Source organism: Vicia villosa, unplaced genomic scaffold (genome assembly GCF_029867415.1).
Source record: "Vicia villosa cultivar HV-30 ecotype Madison, WI unplaced genomic scaffold, Vvil1.0 ctg.002184F_1_1, whole genome shotgun sequence".
In the NCBI taxonomy this organism is placed as follows: Eukaryota; Viridiplantae; Streptophyta; class Magnoliopsida; order Fabales; family Fabaceae; genus Vicia; species Vicia villosa.
Genome location: NW_026705861.1, coordinates 341,602 through 367,180, shown reverse-complemented (window position 1 = coordinate 367,180; position 25,579 = coordinate 341,602). Strand labels below are relative to the sequence as shown.

Below are 25,579 nucleotides of genomic sequence, written 5' to 3'. Positions count from 1 at the left end.
CAGCTACAAAATCAATTATTAGAATCATATGTAGAAATAATTACTACTGCATTTCATATTTTATTTTTTATTTTATTTACCACCTGAAATTTGTTTGTTAATTATAACATGCAAGCTTAGCTTCTATTATGTATGTAAGCTTAACTTCTATTATGTTTTTCAATAGTTGCAGTGAATTTTTTCGGTTTTGTTTTTTCAGTTTTGCAAGTAACACACGTAGGGTATGTGGCAATAGTTTATGTGTTGATAAATACTTTTGCATAATTTTTTTTTGGTTTTCTTGATAAGCACTTTTGCATAAACTTTTTTTGGTTTTCTTGATAAGCACTTTTGCATAAACTTCTTTCAACTATGAATCCACTTTTTTAATTGTAAGAGATTTTCTTTTTAACTTCTCCTAGTTGGTGATACTAGATTATCTATATGGATATTCAATGCATTTTCTTAATTGTTGGGTCTAATTATCGTTAATTCATCTATATAATTGATTATAATTGTATAATTTTAAATGCAATATAAATTAATTACCTATATATTTTTGGTATCACATTTGTCATATTTTACCATATTGGTGTATTTGAAATATGGTAGCATTATTTTTAAACTTAATTTTCTAATAATAAATCAGATTTTTTTAATTTTTTTATGTTTTAAAAAACAATTAGTAAAACAGTTTAAACTGGTTTTTAACTTAAATTTGGTTAACTGAATTGTTTAAAATATATGGTTCAGTTCATAAACCATTTAAATGGTTCAAGTTTTTTGTGGTTCAGTGCAATTCAGATTAGGAATATGGTTCAATTAACCATATTTTTGCACACCCCTAGTTCAAAGGTAGCAATCCCAGAAGTTATTCCAACTTTAAGCTGAAGAACTAAGTTTTGTTCATAAGAGGTTTCAACTACAGTCAGAGCACCAAAAACTTAGGTCCTGCTAAGGACGCATTAGCAAACTTCTTCAAAATTGGATTCACCACTTTAGAGAATCTGGATGAGAAGTTTTTCAATAATCCTTTATAAGAAATATCTTTGAGAGATTTTGAGTAGTAAACTGACCAGTCCCTGTATTTGTCCCATAATGCATCACTTTCAGCAGGATTAACATAATTTGTGACAACCTGCCTCATAAAGCGTAGACTTTCAACAACTTTTGATTCTATTTCAGTTAAAGCTTCATCAAAAGAAGGTGTTGGAGGGAAATTTTCAAAGAGATTGGTCCTAAGAAATTCTTGGTCATAGACGGTTCAAAACTCTATACTGTGTATAAAATGTGTACTAGTTCCAGGGTCAGAAGCGAGGTCAACTACAAATGGATGCTTTTTAGAGAAAAATTCTTTTTCAATAGAGGAATCATCTGAAGAGTCATGGGTTCCTTGAATCATGTCATCAAGAAATTTGTCAAAGACGGGTGAATGAATTTGTTTAGAGTGAGGAGGTGAGGTGTTCATGGGTGAGACTTCAGGAGTGTTTGGTTTTTCAGTGTGTTCAGATGAGGGTGGAGGTGGAGGTTGTTGTTGGCTAGACTTATTTGTGGTTTCAGTTTCTTTTGTGGGTTTAGTTATGGTACCAAAAGGCTAGTTTTGAATAGGCAAAGTGAAGTTTGGGAAAAGAATTGATGAAGAATTAACATTAATAGAATTATAAAGAGTAGAAGTCTCAGTATTAGAGGACTTACTTGGATTCTGTGGAGGAGGAACTTCAACAAATTCTATTTCAGCATCCTTATTTTGTTTTCCAGATCCTTCAACATCACCTGTGTACTTCAGAATGCTCTCTAGGCCTTCTGACCGCTTGACCTTCTTTGCTTCAGAAGGATGTGGAGTCCCAAAAGCTTCTTCTTCAGACTATTTCTTCTTATGCTTTCTATTAAGGAGTGTTATGGATGACTTATCTCCAGGAAACTTGCAAAAGTGGTGAAGTTGCCCATTTGCTAAACACGTGCTCAACCTCACTGGACGTTGTTAAGTTCCTCTGGTGCCTCGCATGTGGTCACAAATGAATTGTTAGATATTATGTGGGCATGAGTGTCCATACAAACAGCGTCCACTTCTCTGATCTAAAATTCAAATTCACGATATTATCGACGGACTACTTGGGATGATGAAATTTGACCGGCCTTGGTGGAAGACCTGCACAATACCTACAAACACTTCAACGACTAAGTTAATTAGTATTGGCTGTGAGGCTTTTAAGGTTAGAAAGTGGGCATCTTAGTCAAAAACACAGTCCCAAACAGATTCCGTAGTATACCTACTACAAAACTCCTTTAAAACTCTGAGAAAATATGGTATCAGATCATCAAGATATGCATCATGCTCCTTGCCTCCGACTTGTGAGCAAGGCAAAGCTGGTGGTGTTGCAAATTTGCAATGTATCGTGTAGGGAGATAAAAGTAAATTTTGGAGCAATTATTTAAGATGAGGTTGAGAAGCATGCTCATCTCCTCATAGAAAACCTGATGTTTTCATGCCTAAATCACAAACTTATGTTTGGAGCAAGGTCTCAAAATAGAAAATGATATCATGTGAGGATTGTCAACAAACGGATTGTTGACAAAACAGTTGTTCAAAAGTTCATAATCATATACAACGTTGCAGCAAATACTACAGAAACACAGAAGTAAGAGAAAAGGGATGAGAGATTAGAAAGAAAAGAAATCTCATTCAATGCACACATATGCTTCTTTTCAATAAGACTTATATACACAACATATTGTTGATACAATATCCCATATACATCCTAACTAACATTTTACATTACAAAATAATAACAACCGAAGTAACATGTACCATTTGAATTATGTAACAATAAGAACAATTATAAGAATGATGACAATTATGATAGCAAGAACTATTAGTTTTATCTTCATGTTCTGAAACCACATCTTTCTCTTTAATTGGCCTGTCTCCCCCCTGAAATCTTGTGCCTGCAAAGCCACATTCAAACTGGCATATCAATTACAAGAACCTACACATACTAGTTAGTTGTTGCAGTTGCAAATAAAAATTAAGTTTATGTATGAATAAATAAAAGAACCTGATCGCGAAGGTTTTCAGTTTTGCCCATCAAAACATCAATCTTCACTTGACGATTAAGAACCTGTATACAAAACATAGTAAAATCATTGAAAGTGGATAATGTTCTGGTCAACCTCAAGTCTGCCAATTGTGGCTACGAGGTATTTTCCGCTTTGGGTGTGAGAATATCCTCATGGTTTTGTACTTTAGAAAAGGCGCCTCATTGTATACAGACTATCCTTAGCCTCGATTCTCAAGCAATGTGCAACTATTTTGTCTCTCTTAATCTAACGTTATACAATTGAGTAATTGACTATCAATGATCCATTTTGGCCAGATATATACCTGATCAATATTTTGCATCATAACGTCTTGGACTTCAGAAACCTGAGCTTTCACTTTGACAAGTTTGCTAACCTCTTCTGGATTCTCCACACAATATTGCATATGCTCCTTCAATTTAGGTCTAAGCCATGCATATACAAATTTTTTTTAAAAGTAATCAAGGCAATTCAGCTTTTTAGACACATTTTTTATAAACAGAATTACTATAAACTGAAGTAAGTACCCAAATTCTTTGTTTAAGCTTTTATCTGTTGCTGTTACAGCTTTTCCTCCACCATATCTTTTGGTAAAGTCCTCCTTGATGCGATCAAGAAAGGCCATTGCTATATGGCGATCAAAAGAATCCACCGCCACGACACAGTAAGCTAAAAATAATAGATCATGTAATTAGTCTAACTAACTACATATAATGGTGCAGTCCGTTTGTCTGATATTTCTGTATAATAATAAATAAATAAAAAGAGAAAGAAGCTAGTACTGAATCCATCATGGGTGAGGTAGTTGAAGGTATGACCATCGCTGTTATAAGTGAATTTTGTGTTGGTTGCTGGGAGTCTCTGCAGGCACTGCAATGCTATAGCTGGGAAGTTTCCTATGAAGTCTGTATGCTCCGCCAGGATCACCGTGTCACGCGCTACAAAGCTGTATATTAGTGATTGTTGTTCCATATTGGAAAACGTTCAAAACAACTAGATTGACAGATTCTGCTAAGAAACAGAGAAGAGTTTTTGCTTTGAGTTTGATTGGATTGTATTCGAGATGTTTAATGTTGCACAAGATTTTTGAAGTGCTGGAGAGAAATAAATAGAAATGAAAGCGTGTGTTTGATTTTGACTTGTTCATTGTTATTTCTATAATTTTGTGGATTTCTTCAAACTTTGAAACATGCAGTTTGGACAAGTCAGAGAAGAGGACTAGGTAGAGATATTAATTTCATTCCAGAACTTGCAAGCAAAAGCGTATGCAAGGACTCTTTATTTGTGAAATTCTAAGTAGAAACTCATTTTTTTTCATTATAAAAAATGAATAGTAGAATACAAACGGGTTTCATTTTTTTCTTCTTCTTCCAATTATATGTTCAATCCAAAATATATAAATATTAAGGCCAATTCAAATTCTATTGGGCCACATGCTATGAGATAATATTTATTTGATTGTTTGTGCCATGATGCATATGTATAGTCTTATACGTGAGACAGATGTGTAAAAAATATCAAATTTCATTGTTAGAACAACAATTAGTATAAAATATTAAAGATAAACAAATGTAAAAGATAATGAATTTGAATTTTAGAGCAATTATATTTTTCTTTATTTTTGTCTTAGAATTATTTTTATTTTAATGTTAAAGATAAACAATTATTTTTATGATTATAGAGCAATTATATTTTTCTTTATTTTTGTCTTAGAATTTTAGAATTTTAATGTTACAAGTCATATATATATATATATATATATATATATATATATATATATATATATATATATATATATATATACTAGGTTTCAATTTAACTAAACTATAATCCCCATTTACCCTCACCAAACAATTATCTCAACAATATCCGTAATAATCTCCGCAATATCAACATACTCAACAATTTTTACCTTGACAAACATCAAACCCTTGTGAAGATTTCATGCAATGTCGATTCACCATAAAAACTAAGGGGGTACACCTCCTGTTTAACATTGAGAAACATGTAACAATTTCAAGAAATGCTTGAACTTGTCACTGATGACTGACATGGTCAACATGCCAGCTGCATTCTCTGAAGTATGAACATCTTAAGTAATATATGTCCATATGCATGTAACTCTCTGATTTTATGAGTCCTCACATCAATATGATTGGTCTTGACACAATACATCCAATTATTTGCCAAATAAATGACACTATGACTATCTGTTGCACCCCAAAATTTGTCCTCTTTATTTGAGCTATAAATTATGAAAGACGTTTATTTCGTCTCTCAAAACTCAAGAAAAATAATAAAGAGTTTCTATACAAGGTGCCCGCAATCGTTAATGCAACTGAGATTCATTGAATTTCATGTCAAGATGTTCTTATGCGCCTCAATTCTTATCTTATTCGAGGATTCTCTAGAGCGTGTTTTGTTGGATTGAAGTTCAAATACGAATCATGGCATAAAAAAATAAAGTGGCGATCAAGACAATTGTTTGTTCCCTCCGTTGCTTATGACTTGTTGCTTATAATGTGAGTTAATTTGAGATTGAGTTAGGAGTTCATTAAGAATGCAAGAAAATTGAATTTGAAGTTGATTCGGATGTTTCCATAACTTCGAATTATATTCAAGATTGTATAAAGTTTTAAACTTGCAAAATTATTGAGTTGTTCATAAGGATTGCTACTACAAGGCTCACAATGTTAGTATCATATTTCATTCAAATGCTATTCACCATCCAACTTTATCCATTTATCACCTCTCCAATGGAATGAGCAAACAGTCATAACAAATTTCAAAGCAGAAAAAATTATCAAACGTAACAGAAAATCGGGAAGGAGGAAATTGATAACAGAAAAATGTAACAAACTTGAATCCTCTCTCCCTTTCGTTCTTCAATCACTTCTTCAATCATCTTCTTCATCATCGATTCATCTTGCCACTTCCTCCATCTTCTTCCACGAATTCACTCTTCATCGACCTCATCAGATATTCACTTCCACAAACTCTTCACAGCTTCTTCATCACCGCCATAACCTTCAACAATCTTTCGCTTCGACGCTGTAACAGTAATCTGCGAATTCGGCAGTCTTCGCGTTCAAACTTCACACCGTGCACTTCACTTCCGCTATCAATCTCCGACGAACATTTCGATTCGTCTTCACATGCACCAACAACGCAGCATCATCATCACGTTATATCAATGACGAGAACTCCAACATAAACAGAGGACATCGGATTAGAAGAGAAGAAGACGAAGTCGGAGGAAGGGAACGATTGAACACCGTACCCGTACTTCTCGCGGATTTCTTTCTTCATCTTCGTCGAGAATGAAGAATCACCGGACTCTGCCTCCGGTTGGTAAGTTTTACTCCGCCTCTGATTTGTGTGTGTTTGTTGTTACTAAGCTCGCATCGAGGCCGAGAGTTTGAGTCAGAGACGATAACTGAGCGGAAGATTGAAAAGAGGAGAGGTTAGGACGGTTGCGTTCCGTGGTGGTGAGGACCGGTCACATCACGGCATTCTGAGCGTTGTTGGAGTTTGGCCGGAGGAGAAATTGGAGGCGCGGCTATTCTTTGTTTAAGAGGTTGAAGGAGAAATAGAAGCTTCTCCAAGAAAGCTAATCCCAATGGTCACAGAGAGTAACCCTAATCCTCTTTTAATTAATCCTCTTTTAATTAATTGTTGTTTCATTATTAATTGCATTGTTAAGAGAAAATCTGATAGCATAATTGAAATTAATTAGAGATAAGTGATGATTAGTGGATAATTAATTGAAAAATCTGACTAAATCATGATGGATCAATTCATATCCCTGGGCCTCCACGAAATTGCTATTGCTCACCCCCTTTGTTTTGAGCCCAACACCAATTTTTTGGCCATGAAAAGCTGTAACAAAAAACATTGAATTCACCTTGGGCCAAGACTAAAATCGCAAACCACACTCCCTGGAAGCCCATATCACCTTTGTTTTTGGCTATTGCGACAAAAAAAAACTAAAACTTAACTCTGTTGGGCCAATTTCTTGGGCTGCTGCGCCCAATCTCTCTCTGCACCACCAGATTCACTCGAACCCCCCTGTGTACATAAATTTACATTAGATTTTAATTGTTTTACCTAGTTTATTTTCTATTATCTTTAGTGTAATAAAAACATAAAAACCAATCATATTTTGTTAGTTTCTAGATGATAAAAATAATCAAAAACATAATATTTTACTTGTTAGAATTCAAATGTTTTGTTATATAGTTTAGTTTTAATTTTTCGATAAAAATGTATGAAAAAACAATGTTTGATTAGCTTTCTCGCATTGATAAAAAAGAACAAAACATGTAATTTTTTGCTTGTTAGAATTTAAATTTTTGTTGTTGCATAGTTTAGTTCTAATTCTTTGAAAATGTCATGAACAATATATCTTGTTACATTTTGTTGATAGAATTTAATTCTTATTATTTTCTATGGAGGGCGAAGATACCTCCTTGTTGTTACTAATGCATTCGTTAACTTGTGCAAGGCGTTTCAAGGGAGCTTTCGATCGTTTATTTCGATTGAAAAGTATTTGTGTTCCACTTTATTTGTGGGACACAAATTCGCGTCCGATGCGATTTCTCTTTGTCTCTCATTCACGAGATGTATATACATTGTTCGATGTGCTTGTATTTTGTTGTCCCTTGCAGGATGCGGTCACGATTTATTTTCGCGACCGACCATGTTGCTTTTGATGCTTTGAAGAAGCATTCTAACTTTGCTTAATGATGGTTTACGCGAAGTATTCTGGACTTCTCTGCTTACGCTTGCTAGCTCATTGCGGATTTGCTATCCGTTCGATATTATCTCCTTGTCCCTTTTACTCTTTCGCGCACTATATGATGCCATGAGAAGTAGGGTAGGCATGCCGCATCATTCATAACATGAGAAGTAGGGTAGGCATTCATCTGGCCAAGCCCTCGAAAGAGGCTCTGTTTTTGTTTGTTTACTATTTCTTGTCTCTTTCATTTTACTTTCAGCCAGTCTCGGGTGGCTTTCCCCGTTGACAATAGCTTCGGGTGGCTTTCCCCGTTAACTAACAGTCTGTAGCGTGTCTATCTCGGGTGGCTTTCCCCGTTGATAGTAGCTTCGGGTGGCTTTCCCCGTTAGCTAAGAGTCTGTAGTGTATCTATCCCGGGTGGCTTTCCCCGTTGATACTAGCTTTGGGTGGCTTTCCCCGTTAGCTAAAGCACTTCCCCTGTCCCCAGGTCACTACTTCGGTAGTTTGCTTGCTTTACGAGCCGAGCTCGTTTGTGTGTTGCATTTGCATTGATTACTACTTCGGTAGTTTGTTTGTTTCTCGAGCGGAGCTCGATTGTATGCCATATGGTTGTGATGCTGGTTCACTATCTTCTTATCTACTATGCCTGTTAGTATGATATCTTTGTGATGCTTGTTCACTATCTTCTTATCTACGATGCTTGTTCGTATGATATCTTTGTGATGCTTGTTCACACACTTGCACATGTATGCCTGTTACATGTTGTTTGCGATGCCTGTTCGCATTTTTTATTCGTGATACTTGTTCACATTTGACGTGTATGCCTGTTACATGTTTGCCATGCATGTATGTCTGTTACGTGTATGTCGTTTATCTGTTATGCCTGTTAGTATGATATCACTTGTGATGCCTGTTCACACACTCACATTCGTGTATGTCTGTTACATGTTTGTCTTTCTATCTACGATGCCTGTTCGTACGATATCTTTGCGATGCCTGTTCGCCTGTTCTTATCTGTGATGCCTGTTCACATGCCATGTTTGCTAGGATCTTTGTGATGCTCCTTGTTTGCATGCTCCCTTAGGGTACTCGGTTCCGTTTCTCTAGGAGACGCGAATCGAGATAGAAACAGAAACTTTTGAGCCGAACTACGGCGCTCTGATTTCTCAATTGCACATTGGAGGTACGTAGGCACAGGGTACGGACACCCTAGCGAGCGAACTTTTTTTTTTTTGTTCGACTTTTTTTTTCCTTTATCTTTTTTGCCTACTATTTGCATGTTTCTGTTATGTGTTTATTCTTCCATTGCATGTTTCCCTTAGCACATAGCATGACACACACACACACACACACACACCCTTGGATTAGAAAACTAGCAAGAATGGATCCTGTGGAGGACCACTGACGTGATGGGTGCTAATACCTTCCCCTCACGTAACAGACACCCTTACCCGTTCTCTGAGACCTGTCCTATTATTTGGTTTTCTTCGATATTTTCCATTCCTGTACGTAGGACAAATATATGTTCGATGGCGACTTCATTGTTTTTGTTTCGATGAGTTTTCCAGTTGCTTCACTATCATGATGCAATTGGACCTCACCTTGCTCAACATCAATTCTCTCACAAATCCTGTAAGCCATAAGGCTTCTTTGGCAGCTTCCCTTGCCACCTTATACTCTTCTTCAGTTGTCGACATGACCATTATTGATCGAATTGATGATTTTCCAACAAATAAGTCATTTTGCTAAATTAAAAACATAACGTGTTTTATACTTTTTGTCAATCATATCACCAGCATAATCTGAATTAACATATCCTATAGCTGAAGGATCACCATGTTCACTACTAAACATGATACCATAACTCATAGTACCTTTCAAGTACCTGGAAAATCCACTTGACTGCTTCCTACTGATGTTTTCCTAGTTTGAACATAAACTTACAAACTTAACTTACAACTTGTGACAAATCTGATTTAGTACAAACCATATCATACATTAAACTTATACTCAACTTATGCATCTATCTTTGGACACTAATCCAATGAGAGCTTAAAATAATTCACCAATGGAGCACTTGCAACCTTCGAATTACTCGTGTCAAACTTGTCTAGCACCTTTTTAACATAGTTTTTCTAAGTGAGACATGATTTTCTAGCACTCTTATCCTTGTAAATTTCCATACTTAGAATTTTCTTAGCAACACTTAAGTCTTTCATGTAAGAATCCTTTCCCAATATAATTTTCTGTTCATTTAGATCATGCAAATAATTAGCAACAATCGACATATTATCAACGTACAATAATAAGAAAATAAAAGTGTCATCAACAAGACTCATAACATAAACAAAATAATCATACTCACACCTTCTGTAGTCAATCTTAAGCATGTATAATCAAAAGGCTAGTACCATTTTCTTGGAGTTGCTTTAAACTATACAAAGACCTCTTCAATTTACAAACCAGACTATGTTGGCTAGGTCACTGGGCTCATCTAGATTCCCATGAATAAATGTTGTCTTCACATGCATCTGATCTAAATGCATATCTCGACTAGCTACCAGGGCTAACACATCCCTGATAAAAGTATGTTTGATGACCAAAAAGAAAATATCATCATAATAAATTCTCTTCTATTGTGAGTACCCCTTTACCACGATGACCATTTTTTCTTAGGAAGTTGAACAAGATCCCATGTTTGAAGTGTAAAGAGATCGAATCACCAGAAGTCTAAGAAAGATGTCAGAATAAGGAAGAAAATATGAAGAGAAAAGAAAATGATAATACAATGGCTTAAGAACAACAATGGTGAAAAAGATGAGTAAGTGTTTGGTGAACAAGGAAGACCAAAAGAAAAATTAGTTTTTTCCTTTGGATATATAGACAGGTGGAACCCCACAATCCTCAAAAGACAAGAGAGCACTAAAAAATATTCAACGACCTAAATCCGATCTTGATCTTGTAACAACACTTAAATATTCTATAAGATATCAATCTTATCCCAGAGGCATAGAGCTCCGTGGAGAAGTTACACTACAATACATTTTTTATTATAAGAAAAATATTTAACACGCATGTTCCCGTGATAACCTGCTCCCACTCAACACGTTTCTGGTCACGCCGAGGCGACTAAGACTTTCGCTCATTGTCAACTATTTTATCCAATCTAACGACATCCTCAAATATTCATTTTTACTTTCCCATTATTGCATTTAAAAACAAATAATTATCTATTTATATAAGCAACTCTTCATAAAATAATGCATAACAACGTAAAAAACCAAAATATAATAAATTTAGGAGTGGCAAAACGGGCCGTGGTCCGCCAGGCCGGCCGCACACCCGCCTTAAAATGACGGATTGAGTTGGGATTTTGAGTCCGCCGTCCCCTAAAGCCCGTCTCGCCAATATCTGCCGTCCGTCAATACCCGCCTCGCCTATTCGTTCAGCCCATTCCGTCTTAAGTCCGCCATTTTTAGTTAATTTTAGTAATTCAAATTCTTGATGATTTAATTTATACTTTTATTTATGAATATATGTTTTTTTTAAGTAAAATTTGTTAAAAAGATGCTTTATAAAAAAGTATTCTATATAATAAATGGAAAATTTAATTAAAAGATAAAAAAAGTCTATTAGTCTATTAAAAAATGAAAAAAATAAATTAATAAAAAAATAGACACACAAGCCCGCCACCCGTCAACTCGTCACCTTAATAGAGTGGACTTGATTTATGCCCATTTCAACTTGGAGGCTTGTCTGTCTCGTTTTTTTTATTGACTTAAAGCGGGACCGACCGGGCGGACTGCTGATATTACCCCTAATATTAATAGCAAAATGACTAAAACCCCTTCTTTTGACTGCGGCTAAAATAGAGAAAACCGTGTGCAGTTCACAGTTTGCTTTCTCTGAGTTTGGCGCCAACAACCCGCATAACACTGTGATGAAACAAAACGATAATCGGTGTTTTTGCAGATGAGGAATCGAGGAAGAAGACGACGATGCTGGTGCGTTCTTCATGAGATGAAAATGATTAAACCATGCGGTATTGGCATGAGTGCAATGCAGGTAACTGAGACAAAGAGGTGAACAAGCTATTCAAAATTCTGCTCCATTTAGGTTTTAAGATGAAATATTAATCGAAATGGTGGAAATTAATTTTGGCCACAAACAGGACTTTGCATATGCTTAGCAGTTTGATTGAGTTTGACTGACATTTTCAATTTTTTTCATCTGTTTCAGAAGTGAAAGGAAGGAAGAAAAGAAGCATACAATCAAAGGTGGAGAAGAAGAACATTTTAGGTATTTTACTATCCATCAATAACATTCTCACAATAGCAAATTTTGTTTTTTCCAATGCAAACAAATTCGGATCAATATTGAGTGTATGTATGGATTAGTTCACCTGATCTTATCTAGTAACATAAATTTTGTGACATTGATTCGGAGAAGTTATGAAAATTTACTTGCAACAGTTTTAACATGTTTTTTCAACTCATTTTCATAAGTTTTTCAAGGTGCGTATAAAAAACAATTTAACATTATTTTATCACTCAAACAAACGAAATACAATTGTATAGTTAAGTCTCTAAAACCATTACAGAAAAGAAACCGAAGAAATTAATGAAAAACAACTGCCCAGTGTTGAATAACAAAAAGGGCCAACATGTTATATCAAAATAAATCAATTTTTTAGGTTGAAGTTAACACTTGGGTAGATCAGTTGGTGGTGGAAGCAGCTTCTGATTTGGGAGTTTTCCATCCAAAACAATCCATGCCATCCTAAGACCCCAACTTGTATGTACTTCCAAGTGACAATGCATGAACCATACCCCTGAAGTTCAAATAAACATATGAAATTGCATTCTTTCTTTTTGTAATCTATGAATATGGACCAATATAACTTTTGATTGTATGAATAAACTATGAACTAACCTGGATTATCTGCTAGGAATCTGATAGCAACCCATCCACCAGATGGAATGCCAACTGTGTTTCTTTCAACAGGATCAACAAGATTGAAGTTTGATGGGTCCTTACTTGGATCATAGTTACCGAATCCTTGTCCAACAACAAAGAAGTTAAATCCATGCAAATGGAGAGGATGACTTTCAGCACCAAGAATGCTAGTGTCCTGCATCACAAGCTCCACACTTGTGTTGAAAGGAAGAACCACAACCTTAGTTCCATTGCTCACCATCGTGTTGTTTGGTGGGTTTCCAGTATAGTTGAATGGATGCAAGGGACTAACTGGGAAATAAGGGGCATAGACCCCTTTGGATTTCCCAGAGAAGTGGGATTGAAGAAGTGCAGTGGTTGGGAGTGTGAAAGAAACATTGTTCACTGATGCGGCAAACATTGTTCCATTCGGTCCCTGACAAGTTTGATTATGCTGGCAGGGATTTGTACCAAGGCCTACTGTGAAGAAAAGGTTCTTATCAACTTTCTGGGGAACGTTAGCTGGAAACTGTGCACTAGCTAGACTACGAAGTTTGGTTGTGAACTTTGTTGCAAAAGAAGTATCATTAAGTGCTGGCAGAGTAGGTTTGAACAATGGAAGCTTTTTTAGTGAAGCAGCTGGATTGAGATGATTATTAGATGGAGATTCATATTCCAAGATACCAGCAACAGTTGTGTTGTCAAAAGTTCCAAGACCAGTGACATATGGTCTAGCAGTCATTAAGAATGCCGCATTGGGATATTGAGACTTGGTCTTGAGAAGAACATTAGTGGTTTGGCCAGGTGCAATAAGGATTGTGTTAGTCTCAAAAGGTTTTACATAAACAGCATCTGCTTCAACAACTGTGAGGGTGTGATTTGCAATGCTGAAGAACAACTCATCATTTAGTGCAGCGTTGATCAAACGGAGGAGGTAAGTCTTTCCAAGCTTCACCTTCAACTTGAATGTATCTGTCACAGATTAATTTTTATAAGGATTTCAACCATATTCCTGATACCATCATATAAAGAACTCTTAATGCTTTGAAGAAATTGGTGCCTAAACTTGTGAATGTTCATTTGGCGAGTGCCTTTTTTTCGTATTCGCTATTGTGATAAAGTAGATTATTATGTAGTTATGTATATGGCTTCATATTCAAATTTAGTATCTGGGGATTATCCCTAGAAAATATATTTATTAGCACTTGATACCTTTTTTAGAGCAGTTATACAATGGGCCTGGAAGTCCATTAATTGTGTAGGCTTCCGAAACATTTGGTCCTCCCCCAGTTTGCAGGGCTTGTGCTATGATGGCCTCAGTATCTGCATTAAACCATTCCCCTAAAACCAAAATTCAAGAGAATAATTAGCTTATGCAAATTTAAAACCGAATAGTGCTAGAGGTTAATCTTCTTAGTAATTTCGTTACCAAATATGATAGGAACTTCCTTGTGGGGTTTCACAAAAGGATATGGAACATTTTTCTTGGGAAGAATGATGAGTGGACCATAGACAGTTGATCTTAACCAAGATATATGGGCATGCCAAAAGAGTGTGCCTCTTTGGCCTTTGATTGTGTAATTGTAAACATAGCTTTGACCTGTTTGGATGGGGCATTGGGTCACATATGCTGGTCCATCAGCCCATCCTGTTTGAAGTTGTCTAATGCCATGCCTATTTCAAAAATAGCAAAGGTTTTTACACATTAATTTTATTCTCAAACTACACACTACTTTGTAGCAATTTTGTTTTGTAAATAGAATTCTGTTTACCAATGAATGGAGATGTTATTCTGCACATGATTAACCACTTTGATAAGAAGATTATCACCTTCTCTAGCTACAATGTGAGGTCCTGGAAATTGACCATTCGCTGTCACCATGCTCTTGCTGTGGCACAGTCTTGTCACATTTTGATACATTATCTGCATCAGTGACCTCAATTTTGTTACATGAAGACTAAAGAAAGGAATAGAAACTAAACGCACAAAACAATACACAATTAATAAGGGTGGTGCATAGTAAGTGTTTTAAGGAAGTAGAAGTACATCAAAATGGTAGTGTCTGGTTTTTCCTGCCAATGCAAGCTCAAATGTACAAAAAATGATCAATGATAAAAAGAGCAATGGGAATTTAAGTGATGAAAAAAGGGAAACATCCATGTTTCTCTCTGAATGTATCATGAAGTTCTTTTTTATGTTTGAAACTATGTTGATGAGATGAGGCACAAATTGTGGTCTATATATAGAGAAGTAAAAGTATATAGTTGTTTGATTAGAAGATAAAAAATGTTCTGTGATTGAGAGAGAAGCTAGTTGAACTCAGCATTGTTGTCTTTGAAGGGGAATAGTAGTTAGAACAACTTTAGAGTGGTGTCAAAGACATTCAATTTTCTTTCATCTCCTTCTTGTTCAAGTCAAAATTTATTATCAAATTATATTGTTCTGATTATTATATCTATGATAAAATTCCATTCACACAGTTTGTTTGTCAATAGACAGCATAGGGTATGTGAGATTGCATTGGTCAGATATCACTCTCAACATGTTCTTGTTTCCAAAGTTATAGAGTTATATCGTATATTTCACTTGAGAAGTTAGATATTAATGTCATGTTTTATATTACCACAAAAAGAAACAAGAATAGTTTTGCATGAAATGTACACCAAATCTGAAATCTATTTTATCTAAGTAGACAGAATGATAGAAATATTACAAGGGTAAGTGGTCACGTGTGCATGGATTATTATAAAACCAAAAACAGGGAAATGTCTTAACAGAGATACCCTAGTTAGTTTGCTTAGATGGTGTGCTAGTTAGGTGATGGGTTGACATCTCTTTAGTTAAATATATTTGGATTAACATATTTTAATAATGAACATCCCTATTTAAAAATATGGGTTTAGTATCAACTATCTATGTATATAAAATCAAATCAATTGCATAAATTCCTTAAATTATCTTTTCACTACAAAATTATTTACATTAAAAAAATAATATTGAATTAAAGAATGTTTATTTATTTTCATTCTCATCTTTTGTTACAACATGTTTGACATTTATTTTCCAACTTTTCCTAATTAAATCACAATTAAATATTACATACACTCATTCTCTTTCTTGATTAAAATTTCAAATCTCTCTCATATTTCTTTTTTTCCTAATATTTTAAAATGAATGTTTTAAAAATCCATTACATAAACCTACGGTCGGTTAAAGGTTCATTTAGTTCAATCGGTTAAATCTACGGTCAAACTATTTATTAATTAAATTAACAGTATAAAGCTAAAATTTATGGATAAGTCACATAATTATATGTTCATAAATTAATAAAATGAATATTTTAAAAATCTATTACAAACTTAATACTATGAGATCAAGGATAGACATAATTACACAATATAATGACACGCATAAAGAAATAAAACTATAACATAGTGTTATAACTAAAAAATTTATGTTGATCTCTTATGTTAAAGAAGAGTTTTTTTTTAAATAAAAATATTCTAAATATTAATGCTAATATATTAATCATTTTCAATTTTTTTATAAAAAAACTAAAGTGGGACAATGAGAAGCATTTATTTGAACTAGAGGATTTTATAAAACCGGCCCCGATTCTTTGGTTAGGACGGTTTTGACCGGTTCAATCTATTTTTATATTTTACTCTGATTTTGACCCACCTTCAATTTTACAAGGCAAAGCGTACCAGAGTCACCTTCCACAAATTAATGTATATACATATATAAAATAGTCACAAATTTTAAATTAGATATTTGTTGTTGTCAACTTTATAGTAAGTAATTTAATCTCGATAACAAGATATATCTTCAAATACATAATTCATATAAAATACATTTTCTCAACGTTCTTTCAAAATATCTTGTTGGGTTAATACGAATAAATATCTCAATATTCATATTTTGTGTGTTTCAAATATCTAATTTAGAGTTGGGTCAGTCATTACTATATGAAGAGAGGAGCTAATGCTACAAATTATTGTGCTAAGCAGAGTGATTCTTGGATCATCAAGTCTATCTTTAAGTACAGGGACCTGCTTATGAGTTCTAGAGCTTGGAATGAGTTTTTGCAAACAGATACATATAGAACCAAGCAAATATATCTGGAATTAAGAGGTGATCGTGGCCTGGTATCGTGGAGGAACATTTTAAGAGGAAATCTGGCCAGTTCAAAGGCTTTGTTCTTCTTGTGGATGGCATGCCAGAATCGTTTACACACCAAGGATAGGCTGAGCAAATTCGGAACTGTGACTGATGGTGTTTGTTTGTATTGTAACGAGACTGAAACATGTGCTCATCTCTTCCTTGCTTGTAGGGAAACTAGAGATTTCTGGCTGCAGGTGTTGAATTGGAGTCATAATCCCCATTCTCCTCAAGCCTGGACAGAGAAGCTAATCTGGATTACTACAACTGCTAGAGGGAAAAGCAATAGAGCTAAGCTCCTCCGCATATGTGTGGCTGAAGTCATATACCATATTTGGATCGTGCAAAATAACAGAGTCTTTAAGAATGCTAGAATGGAGCAACTCAACTTGCATTGGGTGCTGGATCGGATCAAGTATCGGGCAAAGCTTGACAGGAAACTAGGAGTGTATGTTGATACCTTGTAGTGATTGTTTTGTCTACTTGTAATCATGGGCTTGGATCTTAGTTGATCAGCTTGTACTGAATGTTTTTTGGAATATATATATTCTTTATTGCTCCAAAAAAAAAATCTAATTTAGAATTTATGATCTCACAAGCATAAACCATACAATTAATTTTAGACATCTAAAGAATAGATCTTCAAGTCCAATAATTGGATACTTGTTCAAAGCTCAGTAGGCTGATTATCAGTTGATAAATTAATTTTCTCAATATTAGGGGGAGAGAATAAGCAACTAAAAGTATGAACCAGAAGTTCAAATGAACTATTTGAAATAAAATATTATTATATTATTTTGATCCTCGAAGTTCAAAACACAATTCATTTGCAAAGTTGATGAAAGAAAATTATCAGCGGCTAATACTCCACTTAAAATGGATTCATCCATTGGACAATCTAATATTGCAAATGAAACTAAAGTTAAATATTACTCAAGTGAGGATATATGAAAATTCTAAGCATTTTGACATAACTTATTTTCTAGCTCCAGGAGAACTAATCAAGTATTTGAAATATGAAATAAAGAGATTTTGATAAATTATGTCATGAATGAAACACGGTGGAACTGAAATTAAGATAACCAAATAAAGTCAACATTGGAAATCTATTTGTGTACAATATAGCGCTAAAGATGATAAACGATAACAAGGATCATGAAGCAAAATCTACCAAATATTGTAGACAAAGTGAGAATTGGTCAAAATGAACAAATCATGAATCAAAGTAGGCATGGCAACAAAAACCGTACCCGCGGGTATCCACCCGAACCCGCCTCGAAGTTGACGGAAGAACCCGATTTGACTGGGTTCAGGTATGAGTTTTCTTCGATTACAAAATATAGGGACGACTCGGGTAATGGGGAAAATAGTACCCACCCCAAACCCGCCCCGTTTATTTCATTATGTATACTATTATTTATTTTTGATAATTTAGAATATTAAATAAGTGGTCAATGTTTTGATATTTTGATTTGTATTTATTATTTAAAATATTTTAAATGTATGTATAAATAATATAATTTGATTTTGGAAAAATAATTTTTTTTATTAAAAAAAATTATTTCACTAAATGGATGGCGGAGCGGGGATACCTGGACCCGTTTGGGTCGGGTTTGAGTTTTAATTCTCCATCGCCGTTTGGGTTTGGGGCGGGGAATATGGATTGTTTGGAGACTCGGGTTTGGGTTTAGGGGAGGTAATAACCGTCTCCAACCTACCCCGTTGCCATCCCTAATTCAAAGTCTATCAAAGATTGTAGACAAAATGAGAATTAGCCAAAATTAGAAGATCATAAATCAAAGTCTATCTAAGATTATAGACAAAGTGAAAATTCACCAAAAAAAAACATATTCAATTGAAGAATAATTAAAATCACTTTAAAAGCGAATCTTTTTTGGACCTGTAGTCCGAAGACCTCTAGGTGTGAAAATAATTCGATATAAATGAATTTAAAAAAAACAAAATTAGAATGGTATAAATCTTGATTTGTTGATCAATGATTTTCACAAAGACCTAAGATTGATTTTGATGAAATATATCCACCAGTAGTGGATTCAATTAATTTTTGATATTTGATTAGCTTGAAGCACATGAAAGGCTTACTTTGAATATGATATATGTTGTGACATCTTATTTATACGCTCTCACTTGATAGTGACATTTATTGAAGGGATGCATAATTTTGGATCTCGAGAAAGCTACTCCATCAAATTGAACAAGTCTCTCTATGAATTAAAACAATATGGACATACGTGATATAATTGTCTGAATAAATATTTTCTAAGGGATAAATATATAAATAAGTCCTTAAGTCCTTGTATTTTCATGAAAATATCTGGAAAATAATTTTCTATAATAGTTGTCTATGTAGATGACATAAAATTGTTAGAACTTCTGAAGAGATTCCAAAAGCTATAAGTTGTTTAAAGAAACTATTTGAGATAAAGGACTTGGGAAATAAAAAGTCCTTACTAAATGAACATTTAGATAATGGAACTTTTATACACCAAGAAGGTTATATAGAAAAACGTTAAAATATTTCTATATGGACAAATCTCGTATGTAGTCTACCTCTATGATGTTAGATCATGGAATATGCAGACGATTCTTTTAGATCTCGAGAAGAGGATGAAAAACTAATTGGTAACGAAGTACCATATCCTAGTGTAATTCAAGGACTAATCTATCTTGTTAATTATACACACCATGATATGTTAATTTCTATAACTCCACTAGCAAGATATAATTTTTCACCTACACGAAGACATTTGAACAAAGTCAAACATATACTTCGCTATCTTAGAGGTAAATGGACATGAGTTTGTTTATTCCAATATTTTCAAATTATAATTAACATGTTATGCATAAATAAGTTACTTGTCAAATCCTTATAATGGTACATCGCACAGATTACTTATTTACTTATGATGGTACAACTATTTCATAGAGACGTGTGAAACAACTTAAGGCAGCAACTTCATTTAATTATGAATTTTTTTTAGCACTACATGAGGAAAGTCGATAATGTGTTTAGTTTAGAACTCAAATTCAACACACTCAAAAGACTTGAGGTTTGAATTTTGTTAAAATAAATACAAAACTCATATACGAAGATAACACTACATTCATTGCTCAATTGAAAGATGGTTACATTAAAGGAGATCGAACAAAAAACATTTTTCCAAAGTTTTTTTCACTTATGATCTTCATAAAAGTGGTGATATAAGCTCCAACAATTTTTTTCATGTGATAATCTAGTAGACTTTTTAGTGCAAAAGATTGGCCTTCATCGTCGAAGAAATGATTGTTCAACTGAGGGAGAGAAATGAATTCGTTCAACTGAGTGGGAGAAATGAATTTTTCTTAAAATGATATTGTACTATTTTTCCTTCACTAGATTTTTTCTCACTGGATTTTTATTAGTAAGGTTTTGACGAGACATATCATAAACAAACATCCAAGGAGGACTATCATGAATAATGGATAATTGTCTCCCTATAATTTTCTTTCTTATTTGTAATAATATGTATTGATTAGTAACGAGGTAGTTTCTTCACAAATAATGATGTATTATTTTTTCTTCACTATAATTTTTTCCACTAGATATTTTCCTAGTAAGATTTTAATGAGACATATTCTTTATACACATCTAAGGAGGAGTGTTACAAATGACATGATTATAGATGTCCATCAATTAGGAGATGTCATATTCATTTTTTATTTATTAGATATGTCCTATAAATATGACTCATATTGTACTTGAAATTGACACGGATAATAAGAATAATATAATATCATTTCTCTCTTCTCTTTCTGTCCTTCGTCTCTAGTTTTTTATTATATTGTTTTTTTATTAATTTCATAAAAATTTTAATAATATATAATAATCAATTTCATTTTCTCAATTTTTAAATATTCTTAATTGAGTTATATTTTATTTTAATATTTAATACTCGAATCATTTTCTCAATTTTTAAATATTCTTAATTGAGTTATATTTTATTTTAATATTTAATACTCGAATCATTTTCTCAAATTTTGAAAAAAAAATGATAGGTCATAAGATTAATACTATTTCAGATTATAAATACAAATTATTTAGAAATACATTTGTCTCTTAGAATTCTCCCACACATTTTTAATCATTATAATTGCATATTATAATAGACACTTTAATAATAGTATCAAACATTTTTCATACATTATTTTTATAATTAAACAAATTTTTTTTATTTTAAATTTCAATTTTATATTTGCCTAAATCAATTTACATTATCATAGCATTCGGAGAATTCTTGAGGTTGAATGAACTATAAATTACTAAAAGTTATTTTTAAATGATTATTTTTTTCCAAATCTCATTGAAAAAGAATGTTCTAATCAATTAATTTTTTTTCAAAAGAACTAAAAAATACAGTTTTCAACAATATTGTTTGTATTTCTGTGACTTAGACCACTTTTGGTATCATTTGTCCTCACTATTTTAATGTCGTATATAATTTTTTTCTTCTTTTATTATAGAAACAAGCAAACCCTTGAACATATACATGTAAAGTTAATTTAATCCACTACAACACGGAAGGGCTTTAAAAGCGCTTTTTATGGGCTTTAAAAGCGCTTAAAAGCGCTGTGAAAGGCAGCGCTGGCGTAGGTAACAAAAGCGCTTCAAAAAGCGCTCTGGTAGGCCCCCTATAAGAGCGCTTTTCTGGAAAAAGCGCTCTGGTAGGCCCCCCTATAAGAGCGCTTTCCTGGAAAAAGTGCTCTCGTAGCCCCCCCTTTAAGAGCGCTTTTTCCAGAAAAGCGCTCTGATAGCCCCCCTGTGAGAGTAAAAAATAAAAAAAAACGCAACATACGAAAGCGCTTTTGAAAAAGCGCTCTTATAGGGTGGGCTTTAAGAGCGCTTTTTCTGGAAAAAGCGCTCTGATAGCCCCCCCTATAAGAGCGCTTTCCCAAAAGTGCTTTCATATGTTGCGTTTTTTTATTTTATTTTTTATGCTATTTTATTAATCTTTGGCAGCGCTTTTACTAAGAAGCGCTTTAGTAGGTGGACCTTTAAGAGCGCTTTTTAAAAGCGCTGTCGTTGCTAAATGAGGTATTTTAATGTGCAGCCTGTAATTTAATCCTCCCAGTCGACCTGTAATATTTTCGACCTGTAATATGTTTTCAACCTGTAATATTTTCGACCTGTAATTTATTTTCGACGATATTATTTCAGCCATCAGTAAGACAATATATATACTAATATAATACCATTATAATATCCAAAATTATATATATACATCATTACAACATCAATAATATTATAGTTCAAATCGACACAAATCCTACATGAAAAAGCGCTTAATATAAAATTGACACAAATCCTCTTTTATTTCTTCCAACTTAAGTCTCGGGTACCCAGCAGCACGGAATTCGTCAAGGTACTACAAAACAAAAACATAATATGAATGATACATTTAGTTAAATGTAATAAATTATATGAAATTATCTTAAGTTATAAATTCATACCGTGAGCGGAATCTCTAATTGATTTGCCTGAAGGATTTCTTTCATAAACCTCAATACAAAGTATCCGCAATCGTAACTGTTTCGCTGTTGCGGACACTACATAGAAAAACAAATAAGATTCTATAGTTGTCTTGTTTTATCAAGTAGCATAAATATATTATAAGCAAAATTGTGAAAAATAATGTACCTGCACTTGGATCCAAGTAATGTTGTTAGATTTAGTTCGGGATACCTGTGCGTCCCGTTGACTTCGGAACACTTGTATTGATCTAATTAACAAATATATAAAAGCATATGTTTAGATCAATCCCACAAATAAGTAAATATATAAATATACACGAACCCTACGAGAGCGCTTTTTGCGTAGTGATCATAGATATGTATGTTTTTCTGAAGCCATGATTTTTATTTTTATTTCTCAAATAAATAATAGAGTAAATTATCATAACTATACATATCAAAATCAGCGGTTTAGTTATAAAAAAAAAATATTCAAACCATATACAACTATTTATCAAATAAATAAATTATAGAAAATTAAGCAAACCAAAATAATTTATTTGCCTCTCATAAATTTTTTTATTTAAATACATTCTAGTCAAACTCGTGCAATGCAAGAGTTTATTACCAAGTATTACATAGTTTTCGACTTTACATCCCTCTTTTAATAACAATACAATACTTAGTATCATACACATTTATTCTTTTCAAAAAAATATATTTAAACTAATTTATAATATTTTCTTGAATAAAAAATAGAATATATTAATTCAAAAACACAAGAAATACACGATGATCGCTCACGATCTAGCCACCAAGTGCACCACAGGCTTTTTGTTGACTTATCTTCTACTTTAAAGGAGAAGTAGGACCAAACAATATATTTTTTTACTAAGCTCTTTGACATCCAACCTCTATACACAATCTTCTCAAGTATACTCTCAGTAATGTTATCTATACCATGATATTATTTCTATAGAACTAAATTCCATGAATAGTTTCAGCCAGTGCCAGTTTCAAGATATTGGCTTTCCAACCTTTCTTCCTAGTGTGTTCAATGACCCAATTTTGCTCTAGAGACCACTCCTTTTGAACATGGTCCACTTCCAGCTAGGTGAGGATTGCACTGCAGATGTTCTTTGCGATCAGACAGTCAAAGAATAAATGGTTAATTGTTTCTTCCACCTCTTGATACAAACTGCAAATACCCTCTTGAATCAAGCCAAATCTTTTAAGTCTCTCCTTAGTAGCTAGCTTACCATGGCAATCCAACCAAAAAGCAAGCAAAGCTCTTGGTCTAGCTATATTATTCTTGAATATTTCTCAATCCACCCCATGAATCTCTCATACACCACGCGAAATTCCAAAAATGCTTCCAGTTTCCGTAGATGCATCTTCGAAAGCACCTTTTTTTTTTTTAAAAAAAAATTGATTTTTTTCCGTAGATGCATCTTCAAAAGCGTTAAAACATAGTGGAACTTGGGATTTTCCCAATTAATTGGGAAAATTAGAATGTTCCGTAGATACATCTACGGAACACTCTCTTTTCAACCCCTTCCGTAGATACATCTGCGGAAGATTTCATGAACTTCACTACGCCAAAAACATATATATATATATATATATATATATATATATATATATATATATATATATATATATATATATATATATATATATATATATATATATATATATATATATATATATATATATAATCACAATTTTTTATATTAACCTTAATGTTTTTTTTCTCGTGTTCATTGTCTTATTTTTCTAATGCTTTAAATGATAATTTCTTTATTAGAATTATGTCAAGTATTTCTTCAAAATTGTTTACTGGTGATTGTAGAATTTACTTTGTAACAAAATTTTTTAGTGTGTTTCTTGATGTAAGGGTTGTACCCCTAGTGCGATATCTTATATTCAGTTGCTTATTAAAAAAAATAATTTACTTTTATTATAATATACAAGTTATATGGAAAATTATAAAAAACAATTTTTTATTATATATTTATAATTATTATTTATATATAGCAAGTAATGGAGTTATTAAATAATTAATAAAAATATTGTTAATAATCATTAAAGTATTGAAATTATGCTATATATTTTTTTTAAATTAAGATTATATAAATCATTTTAAATATATCATTTTTTTTACAACCACAAGCTTAACTCATTATTAATGTGAGATTATTCAATATATAGAGGAACACATGAATAAAATTACACCAAGTTTAGGAATTGACCGCTTTAACTAAAGCGTGAGCAACCGTATAGACAAAATAATAAAACTAAATTCAAAAATACTATTGGATTAAATAACCTTGAGTCACTTTTTAGGAGTCACTTTTGAAATGTAATAATTTCTAATTTCTAATTTTTATTGTTTTATTTTTCTAAAGCTTAGAATGGTAGTTTTTTATTGAGTTATGTCAAGTTTATTGTTAAAAATGTATTATTGATTATTGTAGAGTTAGTTTTATTATAATATGAGCATGAGCATGAATATGGTTAAGAATTTTATGATTAGGGCTTGGAACTTTGTCCAACTCCCTCATATGTACTATCACGATGACGACTACTTCATTCTCTGATTCAAGAGTCGTGAAGATAAGGATACGGTTTTGATGAAAGGACCGTACACCTTTAGAAGTATGCTTGTGATTATAAAGGAATCGAGGCCGGATTTCAGTTTGAAGAAAGATATTGTTAGAACAAGATTTGTTCTGATCAATTATCTTAGTTTTGATGATAACAATAATATGAATTTTGCTTAAGATTATATGGTACTCTAATCCAATGCAATTTCCTTTTCAGGAAATATATAAAGAGTACGCATAATTCAGCGCTCAGAAGCTTTGTCTCAAAGGGTTCAGCATGCAACATCAGAACATGATCTGGCAAGACATCAGAAGATGGTCGAAGCAGAATCAGAACATGGGTCTATGGAAGCATCAGAAGAACAAGAGAACAGAAGCACTGAAGTTCTGATGGTATCACGCTCAGAAGCACTTCAAGGTCAGAAGATCAGAAGATGCTATGCACCAAGCTGTTTGACTCTGATGATATTCAAACGTTGTATTCACAAACATCAGATCAGAAGGAAGTACAAGTGGCAAGCTACGCTGACTGACAAAAGGAACGTTAAAAGCTATTCTAGGCTACGTCAGTAG

General features: G+C 33.2%; 3 protein-coding genes across 3 annotated transcripts; 1 reads left to right on the top strand and 2 right to left on the bottom strand.

Annotated features, from left to right (window-relative positions):
• Nucleotides 1-2,190: 2,190 nt before the first annotated feature.
• Nucleotides 2,191-4,279, bottom strand: LOC131638118 (vesicle-associated membrane protein 722-like). The gene is made up of 5 exons (XM_058908667.1): nucleotides 3,840-4,279; nucleotides 3,585-3,726; nucleotides 3,362-3,482; nucleotides 3,036-3,098; nucleotides 2,191-2,925 (listed from the first exon to the last, which is right to left on the bottom strand). The coding sequence occupies exons 1-5, from the start codon at nucleotides 4,027-4,029 to the stop codon at nucleotides 2,797-2,799; spliced, it is 645 nt and encodes a 214-aa protein (XP_058764650.1). The 5' UTR covers nucleotides 4,030-4,279; the 3' UTR covers nucleotides 2,191-2,796.
• Nucleotides 4,280-12,325: 8,046 nt separating this feature from the next.
• On the bottom strand, nucleotides 12,326-14,919 carry LOC131638123 (laccase-17-like). Its single transcript, XM_058908672.1, has 6 exons — nucleotides 14,778-14,919; nucleotides 14,503-14,654; nucleotides 14,160-14,404; nucleotides 13,943-14,071; nucleotides 12,728-13,702; nucleotides 12,326-12,626 (listed from the first exon to the last, which is right to left on the bottom strand). Exons 1-6 carry the CDS (start codon nucleotides 14,910-14,912, stop codon nucleotides 12,496-12,498), a joined length of 1,767 nt encoding a protein of 588 aa, XP_058764655.1. The 5' UTR covers nucleotides 14,913-14,919; the 3' UTR covers nucleotides 12,326-12,495.
• Nucleotides 14,920-16,699: 1,780 nt separating this feature from the next.
• LOC131638122 (uncharacterized) lies at nucleotides 16,700-17,359 on the top strand. Its single transcript, XM_058908671.1, has one exon. It carries the CDS (start codon nucleotides 16,700-16,702, stop codon nucleotides 17,357-17,359), a length of 660 nt encoding a protein of 219 aa, XP_058764654.1.
• Nucleotides 17,360-25,579: the final 8,220 nt, after the last annotated feature.